Genomic DNA, 12,059 nt, shown 5'->3' on the forward strand with positions numbered 1-12,059 from the left:
AACTCCCAGCATGTTACACAATAACCTTAACTGTACTACTATACAGTGCAACATGCTGCAACACCCACACAACCATAGGCTGTATCAGGGCATGCTGGGAGTTGTAGTTATCTACTAACTAAATGCAACTTCCAGCATTTTCTGACACAAAATGCACCATATAAACTGGAGAAGCAGAACCCCCCCCCCCCAGTAACACATAAGTCCCTATTGAAACTGAAAAATAGTGATTAAAATATTGTAAAAAGTGCGTATACATGTGAATAAGCCCCTTTCTTAATAAAAGTTTCCAATTTTCTTTAAATAAAAATAATGTACAAAAATAAACATAAGTGGTATCGCTACATGTGGAAATGTCCAGACTATTAAAATATGATGTTAATTAAATACGGTGAACGGTGTAAATGTAAATAATAGTCCAGAATTGTTCATTTTTGGTCACTTCATATGAGAAATTTTTTATAAGGTGATCAAAAAGTTACATCTAGACTTATCTGGTCTTGTCTCGGGTGTAAGAGGAGCTACAGCTCTCCCCCCGCTAATAGCCTGACATACTGCGATCACCTATTAACCCATTAGATCACCGCTGTCAGCAGTGTCTAAAGGATCTTATATCCATCCCTGGTGGTCTAGTGGGGGGATCAGACTATTTTGGGTGAAATTATTTTATCTGCCAGGACAAGTGGATTTTCTTGAGGGACAAGTAGATTGTGTTCCGCTTTATTCCCTTGGACAAGTAGTTTTTTTTTTTTTTATTTCCACACCCCTGCCCTTCTGTTGCCGGCAGAATTTCAGCAGCTGAACGTCCGCCACTGATGTTCTGTAGTGTGGACAGTGCAGCAGAATCCCATTGTCAGACATGGGATTCTGCTGTCAAAAATCTTGGTCGGCAATTCCGTAGTGTGAACCTAGTCTTAGTGTCAGTAATTGCAGTGGTTGCATTTAACTACACAGCACATACACTTCACTTCATATAAGAGACATAGTCTACCGAGATACCTTTACATAAATACTTTCTATATCTGTGCATATTCTTGTGCAATAAATATGAGCATTGAAGAATAGTGACGCGCAAGTCATATCCTCTAAGAAAATGAAAATAGTGAAATAAAATGAAATCCATGGCTGCTGTTTTGACGTTGCTTAGTTTGTCACTTTTCCTCAGATTTCCTTTATAAATAAATGACTTTATTATTCTAGCAAGCAATAAACTTACCAAAAATGTTTAATTCATTTGAAGCTAGTGCTATTCCAATATTTATAAAATGTGATAGTTCTGGAATCTTACACAAAAGAATATACTAATCTTGATGGTGCTTGAATGTTAATGATTATTGCAACCTTTAAAAAAATGCGCTGAATACAAAGAAGTTTAGTCACAATTTGGCATCTTGGTTCCGTTATCTCAGTGTGCTTTGATTATATGAATATTTACGAAGATTGATTATGTAAATATTTAAAATGAGAATATATGAATAAAAATACATACGATTATACCCTGATTTTTTGCTTTAAATGGAGCTGGTAATGGTAAGGAAGAACAATGCTAAAATAAGAGATTTGGAAAAAGGAGGTTTGGTGATGGCGCACAGACTCAATGCTTGAGAAAGGTGGCACCAAGCAGCCAAAATGTTTCACCTGGAATTAAAGAAGTACTCCACTCCACTCCAAAGGATAGGGGATAAGATGTCTGATCACGGGGGTCCTCGTGCTGCACCCAGCATTCATTTAGAGCGTCGGGTTCAGCGCCGGAGGCTTGTGACGTCACGGCCATGCCCTGTCAATGCAAGTCTATGGGAGGAGGTGGGATGGCCGTCAAGCCACCTCCCATAGACTTGCATTGAGGAGGCATGGCCGTGACTTCACGAGCCTCCGCCCTGCGTTCGCTCTGTATGTCTGGGGTGCCCCTTTAAAGAGTACCTGTCAGATGCCCCCTCCGCCCCCTAAAAATAAACCAGTTTTATATGTTGCTCAGTATTTTATCCTGATCATGAACATCTAATTTTTATGTGTCTACGACCTATATTTCTCTCAGAATTACCTAATTTTACTTGCCATCATTGCTAAGTGAGGTTTCTGTCCATGCAGAGGCATGGGGCGTGTCCCTCTCTTCTCCTCACTGTGATGACTCCTCCCTCTCCCTTACTCTGCTCTGACTAACAGAGGGATGAGAGTAAGCACAGCAGCTCTGGATCTGCCTGCAGCCCTGTCAATCACTCATGGTATCCATGACCTGTCGATGACCTCCGGACACTGCAGGACTGGTATGTGTCCCAGGAGGCAGGGGGGCCCTAGTGGACACTTTTTTGACTGGCTTTTTCAGTATGAAATACTGAAAATTTTCTAATGAAAGCAAATGCAAAATATTGTTTTTGCATGCTCTTTAACATATCAAAAGTTATTTTATCTGACTGTGCCCATTTAAAGGCTTCCAAGCAGAACTGGTTGGAGTCTGTGCCCTCAAGGTAACATGCACCAACATAGATCTACAGTGGTTCCTCAAGATACGATGGTAATCCATTCCAAATGAACCATCATTTGTTGAAGCCATCGTGTATTGAGGGATCCGTTCAATGTTAAATATAGGACGTTATACTCGCCTGTAACCGCTGCCCTGGATGTCGCCGTCCATCGCTGCCGCGTCCCCGGGGTGTCCCCGCCGCTCCGGAACGTCTGTTGCCTGGGATCGTCGTTCCTCATCGCCGCCATTACGTCACTACGCACGCCGCTCCTATTGGATGACGGGACGGCGTGCACGGCGATGTGATGACGGCGAGGCAGGGGATCCCGAAAATGACGTCCTGGAGTGCCGCGGACAGGCAAGTAACAATCACCGGAGCTTAGGGGGCACCGTAAACGGCTATCTGGCGGCAGCTGAAGCAGTCTGCGCTGCCGGTTAGCCGTTTATGCGATGGCCCCGACATACAAAAGCATCGTATGTTGATGTTGCCTTCAACATGCGATGGCCTCTGAGAGGCCATCGCATGTTGAAATTATCGTATGTTGGGGCCATTGTAGGTCCCCCCGACCTCACAATCACTGTATAGGCTTTTTAACCAAAACCAAGCAATTGCAGAGGGCATAAGAAAATATTCCACTATTGTTCTTGGTATATTAGCTATACATTAGCATATTAGCATTGTCAATTTGTACACTCATAGGTTTGCTCTTAATGTATATTGGAACACTTGACATAAGCAGATTCTGTGCTGTATTTTATGCGTTCATCAGTTACGGTTCTCTCCTCCAGTTTATATCACACGTTCCTTGCGGTGTTCCTAAACCATGAGTAATGCCGTAACTGCTCACTTTTGGGACTACAGGTTGGGACGCTCCTATCAGTACCTGTACTGCAAGTGTACACATGTGGCCATGCATATTTTTTTAATGGTTTTTTATTAAGATGTACAGTAGGTAACATTGAAAATCTAGTGTCTGTTTTTCAATATTAATGGGTTTTATTAGTTTTTTTCTGATGTGTACAACAATTTAACTTCCGAATACAGTGCTACAACCTTTTCACCAACATTTCTGTACGGTAGAGCTTTTGATTTCTCATCTTGCCTTGTGCTCACTTGACATCCTTTGACCAATATTCGGGACTTGCAGCTGCATTTTCTGAAAATATATTTTGAAGGGATCAACCGATTATCGGTTTGGCCGATATTATCGGCCGATAATCGCGATTTTGGACATTATCGGTATCGGCAATTACCTGCCCCCCCCCATTGCCTCCATCCATCCCCGGTGTTATAATTACCTGTTCCAGGGGGTCCGCAATCCTTCTGGCTCCTGCGCTGTTGCTGTACGCCAGTACGCACAGTGACAGCGCAGGACGCCGACGGAGCTAGAAGAATCACGGACCCCCGGGAACAGGTAATTATTACACCGGGGATGAGGGGAGGCGATGGGGCGGCGGCGGTATGTGGGCAGAGGATGGTGGGGAGCCGATGGGGTAGCGGCGGCGGTATGTGGGCAGAGGATGGGGGGGGAGGCGATGGGGCAACTGTGGCGGTTTGACTCAGGACAGGCAGGGGGAGAGAAGCGGGCGGCGGTGGTGGACTCTGGCACCGCAAAACCGCTGTAGTTCATTGATTTAAAGTGCCCGCTTTAAATCATTGATCTGCAACGGCTTCTGCCCCAACGGGGGGGGGGGGGGGGGGGTTGAAATAGCCGATAACTTATACCAAAATATCGGTATAAGTTATTGGCTATCGGCCTGAAAGGTGACAGATTATCGGTATCTTTATCGGCTCTAAAAAAAACGATATCGGTCGATCCCTAATTCCTAACATGACTAATACTCTTCCCTCCAACGTGCAGTGCTAGAAAATCTCAGAACTAGTAGCCACGTCTGCCATACAGACTGCATGTTATTCTGTAAGTTATGTCACTAGCATTAGATAATGTTGTTGCACACGGTAAGGAAAGAAGTACAATGGTTTCATAGCTTACTGGTCTCGCCAACACAGGAAATGTTAATGTCATTTATGACATTTATGAATCAGTGCAGTTACTTACTGTCTTGGATAAAGCTTATAGCCACTGCTAATGGGAAGTTGAACTGAAGTTCAAGCATCACTTTGGTAAATATGGAACACTTTGATTCTATCTACATTAGACATATAAAACACTGTATTTTGGAGCTCCATTTGCTGATTTTGTTGTATTGACGGGACATGAACGGAGAAAAAAAAATACTGCAGATACATTTTTGGTTCGTTAATAAGTATACATTGCTAATACAGTACAGTAGTCCCTCAAGTTACAATATTAATTGGTTCCAGGACGACCATTGTATGTTGAGACCAGAACTCTATGGAAACCTGGTAATTGGTTCTAAAGCCCCATAATGTCATCCAAAAATAGGAAAAAGTGAGAATTAAAGAAAAATAAGTAGATAACTAATATAGATAAAGCAAATCCTTACACATAAGAAAGATCTGCTGGGAGCTGTAAATCACTGTCTATTTCAATGTTTCCCAACCAGGGTACCTCCAGATGTTGCAAAACTACAACTCCCAGCATGCCCGGACAGCCGAAGGCTGTCCTGGCATGCTGGGAGTTGTAGTTTTGCAACAGCTGGAGGCACACTCTTTGGGAAACACCGGTCTATGTAGATGACAGAAGCTTCTTCAGGGTCCTGTACAGAACACGTAATGTCCTAAAAAAAAAAAAAAACATGGAGCCGCCCTCACCTGATGTCCAAAGGAGCAGCTAACCCTGGCAGAGGTAAAGAGTACAGAACATGTAATACCTCCCTGTACTGTAGGGGGCGCTACCAGACACCAGTTAGTGCATGCACTTTAGGAATACAGGGGTTTTACCAGTGAAATATGCATTCCGATTGGTCGGTTCTTCCTACCATTGACGCGTTTTGTAGATTCCATAGTATTGTATGTTGAGTCTGGTTTCAAGTTACGATGGTCCAGAAAAGACCATTGTATGTTGAAACTATTGTATGTTTAGGCCATTGTAAGTTGAGGGATCACTGTACTGCTATGAACATAGGAGAATAAAACACTGTTTTGAACTAAATTTGCAGGTGGTGCTGCAACAGTTATTTTCTATTGAAGAAGTCTTTAAAGGGGTACTCCGGTGCTTACACATCTTATCCCCTATCCAAAGGATAGGGGATAAGATGGCTGATCGCGGGAGTCCCGCAGCTGGGGACACTTGCGATCATGCACGCGGCACCCCGTTTGTAATCAGTCCCCGGAGCGCCAGCGGCGTGTGACCATCAAGTCTCCGTCCCCATGTGATGTCACGCTCCGCCCCTCAATGCAAGCCTATGGGAGGGGGCGTGATAGCTATCATGCCCCCTCCCGTAGGCTTGCATTGAGGGGCTAAGCGTGACGTCAAGCAGGGGCATGACGTCACACGCCGCCGGCCCTGCGGTTGACCGAACCCGCTCCGGGGACTGATTACAAATGGGGTGCCGCGTGCATGATCGCGGGTGTCCCCAGCTGCGGGACTCCTGCGATCAGGCATCTTATCCCCTATCCTTTGGATAGGGGATAAGATGTGAAAGCACCAGAGAACCCCTTTAATAAAGTTCGGTTTGCAAGCACCGTACTTTAGATTTTAGAGTAATGCAGTGGTGTATTTTCTATTTTTCTTTCATGCTTATGTAAAATGATCACGTGAAAGTGTTTAAGCAAGGGCTACTTCTGCAATGAAATGATTCCTAAATACATTGTAATCTGCTTCTGTTATGGGTTCACAGGTATCATTGTGAGAACAGTGGCTGGACCATGGGGACATATAGCATCAGTTGTAGAGGTGTAGAGTGCATTTAAAGCAGACTAGTCAGCAGAACAACATGAGTGTCAAAATGTACATGGCTCGATGGCTAGTCATCAGGATCCCAGACACATTTTTTTTGTTTTATCTCCATAGTCCTTTCCATTGCAGAGGTAGGCTGCGTTTCCACTTCTTTCGAGCCAGGAGCGGATCCATAAGAAGGGAGAAGTAGAAGTCCTTCCTTTTATATTCTCCATTTCCTTTGAATATACTTTTGACTTTGGTTCAAAAAAGTAAAAAAAAAAATAAAAAAAAATAAGTGGAAACGCATAAGGTTTTTTGTTATTATGCAAATAAAGTTTAAAGACCCAGGGAGTGTTTCCCAGCATAGCGAGAGGTTACGTAAATCCAGCCGAGAGTAAATTGGCAGGATTACCTGTTCTGGAGATCACCCCCTGGGATTTTGAAGAATTTTCATAATGACATAAAGACTTATATTTCTGGACTAGAAAGGACGATAGAGATACAAAAGGCATGTTTGAATCCTGATAACTTGCCCTATCTGGACATGTGCATTATTCCCTGCATACAGGTCTACATTAAAAGAAAAAAAAACGGAAAAAAACATTGCCCAATTTTACACTGCCAGAAGGATTGTCGGTTTAGGACTACCGTCACTTGCTCTTTGTTAATGTCCGTAAGTTAATATATGTTGTTAATGTTTATCTGAATGTGTAAATTCTTGTTAGTGACCATCGATATCACATTTGCAGATCTTCAGCTATGCCAATAAGATTGATCATAAGATCAGTGAATTGCTGTGTGTATTTGCTGGCTGGTCTGCTGGTTAAAGGAGTAATGCTGTGGAAAGACACTTGTTGTAATATTCCTGCCACTCCTTTGTATCCTGGGGTCACAATTAGAATTTTTTTCATATAATAAATAATTAGCACCATAGTGTTTTTCCTGATCCGTAGCAATCATATGTTTGCATTTGTAGCACGTAAAGGCAGCATACTGTACATAGTGCAGGAATCTGGTTGTTGCTTATCTTTTAGTTGTAGTGTAGATAGGTCCTGTGCATAGATACCATGAGTAGGTAAGTAGGTGTTTCAAATAAGAAGCGATACAAGATCTATATAATATTCATTTTATTATGTTATTTGACTGAGAAGATGAGCACCCTTCATGTTACATGTCAATGAGGGTTTTGTTGCCATTATGGGAGAATTAGCACAATACCAAGTCCCTTAGTGGATGTCATTGTGGAAACATTTATGTGAAGAACAACCTAGCTGCATCCCCTGTGAGCTCAATATCATCTTGATATCAAGTTCTGCATAAATACCATGACCTTCATGAGCTTCACATTGTTCTTTCTCCTAGGGGCAGTTACTAAAATACATTGGCGCCCCGGAAAGTACATGTCAGAAAAGTGACAAACAATACTGATTGATGTATTTATGTCTTTGGTGCAGTTTGTCTCTTGTAATTGGCATCCCTTTTATAACATCCAATGCCATTGTACCTGTTGTAACCAACAGGGTTATAATTCCAATTTTATTAACATTTCTCCGTTAAATTAAGACTTAGGAAATTGTTAAAACATCTTGTTTTTTTACTCTAGTCTAACTAGAAATCGCAATTTGTCAGAATCTTATTGGTTGCTATTTACAACTCGTCACAAGCTTTGATAAACCTCTCCTTTGTGTAAAATGGTGTGCAGAATTACTCTATAATTTTAGACTGAATTGTTAAACCTTATGTAGCAAAGTCTATAGCTGTGCAGTTTGTGTTAGGCTGCCAACACACACGGCTGCTGGGTCCCCCCGGAATCCTCTATACGGGGCCCTGGTACTTACCCGTCCCTGGCACGCTCCAGCCGGCACCCTTGGAGACAAGTGCAAGTAACTGCCCACTCCCCCAATCATTGGCTGAGAAGCTTTAATTCCCTGAAGTACCCTTTTAGTCTATGGGGGAGATTTATTAAACCTTGTGCTCAAGAACAATGGAATCAGATTCCTGCTTTCATTTTAAAGAAGGCGTATGAAAACTGGAATCTGATTGGTTATTGGTTGCCATAGGCAACTTCTCCACTGTTTCTTTCCACAAGGTTTGATCTGAGAGCACCATAAACTTGTGATATAGATGCTGAACAGAACAATATATGACTTTGTCCTGTGCATCCATTTTCCTGATAAGAGATGAGCTTTGTTCCTCACTGTTCCCTCTGGCCACCAGTCGTGATTGACAGTGTCTGCCTATACACAGTAGACGAAGGGGGATGGGTTTTCATGAATATGTAGGACTACCGAGCACATGCACATAATGAAGAGTAGTGCCCAAAGCTCTCTGCCCGCTATATTCACAAGGACACAGTCTCATTCTGTCCTTTAGTACTTTAAACCCAATTAAAGTAAGAATAACATTACCCAGAAGTAATGGCATAAGTATTTTTTTTGTCAAATCTGTACATCCTGCTTAAATGTTAATATTTTTTCCTAGCAAAATAAATCAGTATGAAACTATAAAAGCCTACTAGGTAAATATATTTTTGCTAGAATTTAAAGCGTACCTGTCAGATCCGACAAGAAAAAAAGAAAATGTATATGATACTCAGTACCTTATCCTGACCATGTACATCTAAACATTATGCCTCTATTGCCTATATTTATTATAAAAATATCTCTTTTCATTAGCTCACAGGGTTAAAAAATCCTTTCAGGGGAAAAGGGCGTGTCTCTCCCTTGTGATAGTGGGAGGTGATTAGTGTCTGGTGGGAGAGGGCATGTCCCTCTATTGTGGTGGTGGGAGGTGATTGGTGTCTGCTTATGCAGCCTTGTCCACAAATTATCTCTTGTCCATGACTCATGGACAAGACTGCTGCTGCTGCAGGACTGGTTAGTGTCCCAGTGGTGGGATTTTCAAGAGCTGTTTTCTTAATTAAAGCGGTACTCCGCCCCTAGACATCTTATCCCCTATCCAGAGGATAGGGATACGATGTCTGACCGTGGGGAGTGGGGATCCTGCCGCTGTGGACCCTCCGGATCTCGGCTGCAGCACCCCGCTGTCATTACTGCACAGAGCAAACTCGCTCTGTGCATAAGGACGGGCAATACAGGTGCCGGAGCATCGTGACGTCATGGCCCGCCCTCTTAACACAAGTCTATGGGAGGGGGCGTGGTGGCCGTCACGTCCCCTCCCATAAACCTGCATTAAGGGGTCGGGCCGTGACTTAATGAGGGGCAGAGCTGTGGCGCCACAATGCTCCTGCCCCTGTATCACCCATCATTACGCACAGAGCGAGTTTGCTCTGTGCAGTAATGACAGTGGGGTGCTGCAGCCAAGATCCCAGGGGTCCCCAGCAACCCAACCCCCGCGATCAGACATCTTATCCCCTATCCTTTGGATAGGGCATAAGATGTCTAGGGGCAGAGTACCCCTTTAAATATATAAAAAAATAAAATAACATGACATAAATAACCACATTACAAAAGGTCTTTAATTGTTTTCAGTAAAAAATTATAAAAAGTTTTTGGATCTGACCGTGCCCATTTAAAGTAGAAGTAATACGAGACCCCTTGTCTACCATATCTGTATGTTAAATGTAACTCACAAAATTAGTGCCTGAGTGACCATCAGAATTGGGTGACAGATTACCCTTTTTTTAGGGACCGTTCACCCACTTAGAAAATTATAGTTTGAGAATTTTCTCAAATGGTACAAATCTTTGGTCCAGCAGAATGCCGCAAATGTCACATATGTTGCCTTTGTAAAAGTATAAAAAATTTTTTTTTAGCAGCCTGTAGTAATGATTATAAAAAGTCACTTACTAATACTCTGAGACTTCACTTTGACCCAATTCCCCCCCATAATCTCCTGTCCTTGCATTGTGACTGGAAGACTCCTTTGTAAATGTCATTCTTCCTCATCCAGACCACTGCGCACAACCAAGGAACCAGGTGCAGTGGAGAAGGCAGGTTGACATGTTTGTCACATGCTCCTCCATTCCATAGTGGCCCATTTTATGGAAGAAGGAGCCGTCCATCCACAATGCAGGGACAGAAGATTGCAGGGAGAGGAGCCATACAATTATACAGAATGCGGCCATTGGTAATGGGGGTATTGGTAAGTGACTCATTATAATCATTAGTAAAGACTGCTAAAAACTAATCATCTTTTTGAAACAAGCATCATTTTTCTATTTCTAACTTTTTTATTTTTGTTCATCTAGGTATTGCGTCTATGACTGTCCCAGTATACATTGCAGAAGCTGCACCACCACATTTGAGAGGAAGATTGGTCACAATTAACACCCTCTTCATCACAGGCGGACAGTTCTTTGCAGCCGTTGTGGATGGTGCTTTTAGCTACCTTCCCAGAGATGGATGGAGGTTCGTAATGAATTGCTCAAAAGGTTAATAATTCTCTCTAATATTGAATTTCAGAAGAAATGTGATTATATTTGTGAATGTTAATGCCATTTACACTTAGATACACTTATTTAAATTCTGAAAATATGGAGCAGGGATTCTCTCAGTAACATGGAGTGACCCTTTTGGTGACCCTTCTCTTTTAGTCATTAGTATGGTTGAGCATCAGATACAGGGATTGTCCAGGTAGGCAGGACAGACAGACGAGACTCAAGTCTCTGAAGTAGAAATGCACAGATGTTTTCATGCAGTTATTGTGCTTACAGAAGGGAAACCAAACTAGATTTCATGGCACATTGTGGTTGGTTTATCACACATTTTCTGAAAGACCTTTAGTGGTCTACTGGCTGCCATATAAATGAAAGTCAGACTGAAAATAAATGTGCCTTAGCTGGCAATTGATTTTTAAGATTTTATTTTTGGATACAAAGACAGAGCTCGTGTTCCGTACACTGAAGCTCTTGCTACAAATGGGTTCTAGAAATAGTTGCTAAATGTTGCCATTGCTATTTTTACTTCTGTCCTTTGGACGTAAGATGTGTATTTGAAGTAAGCCAGAACAAGTTTTTTATACTAAGTAATATGTGTTTGTACGTATGTGTAGATACAGATGTATAAGTGTGTGCATATAATATTCACAGCCAACCTGGCAATAAGATCCCCACTGATTTCATGGGAAAGCGTTTTGAAGCACAATGTTTAAGTCAGAAAACATTCATATTCCTTGCTAGATACTGTTGCGAGTGCTGCATTCTCTAAGTCTACCATGTAACCCAAGTTCTTAGATATTAAGTAACCCAAACTAATTAAAGGAGTACTGTAGTCCTTTTTTACTATCCCATTGTGCCCAGGTTGCAACAAGTGGAAAAAAAACTAACTTTCTCATCTTCCGTTGCTCCCCTGTGGCACTGATATAGCTCCTCTGTCTTCTGTGCCCGGTCTTTTTCCGATCATCACACTGCCATCAGCTTATCACCAGATGCAGCTATGTCTCTCCTCGGCCGGTGATAGGCTGAGCACAGTGTCATGTAATGAGTCTGGGTCATGCCTTCTCCCTGCTACCCAGGCCTGTTACATGACACTGTGCTAAGCGTATCACCGGTCGCAGTGGGACATTCCATGCACAGGAAGAAGACCGTGAATGGAGGACAGAAGAGCTATATCAGCACAACAGTGGAATGGCGGAAGGGGAGTTAAAGTTTTTTTTTACTTTGTGCAACTTTATTTCAGAGAGTAAACCAATGCCATGATATTACAATACTATGTAATACCTATTTAGCCTGTTAAGAACGCAGGGCATATGGATACACCCTTGTGTCCAGGTAATTAAGGACAGAAGGCGTACCTGTATATCCTGGTCCCATTACCGGCGTTTGAAGCATA

The 12,059-nt window shown here is 42.5% G+C and overlaps 1 protein-coding gene across 1 annotated transcript in view; it reads left to right on the forward strand.

Annotated features, from left to right (window-relative positions):
- The window catches only part of SLC2A13 (solute carrier family 2 member 13), a 253,164-nt gene that overhangs the window by 42,497 nt on the left and 198,608 nt on the right, over positions 1-12,059 (forward strand). The window contains exon 2 of the mRNA XM_056573657.1: positions 10,478-10,637. Within this exon, the coding sequence (XP_056429632.1) occupies positions 10,478-10,637 (160 nt within the window). The remainder of the gene's footprint in view (positions 1-10,477; positions 10,638-12,059) is intronic.

This window comes from Hyla sarda, chromosome 4 (genome assembly GCF_029499605.1).
Source record: "Hyla sarda isolate aHylSar1 chromosome 4, aHylSar1.hap1, whole genome shotgun sequence".
Taxonomy (NCBI): domain Eukaryota; kingdom Metazoa; phylum Chordata; class Amphibia; order Anura; family Hylidae; genus Hyla; species Hyla sarda.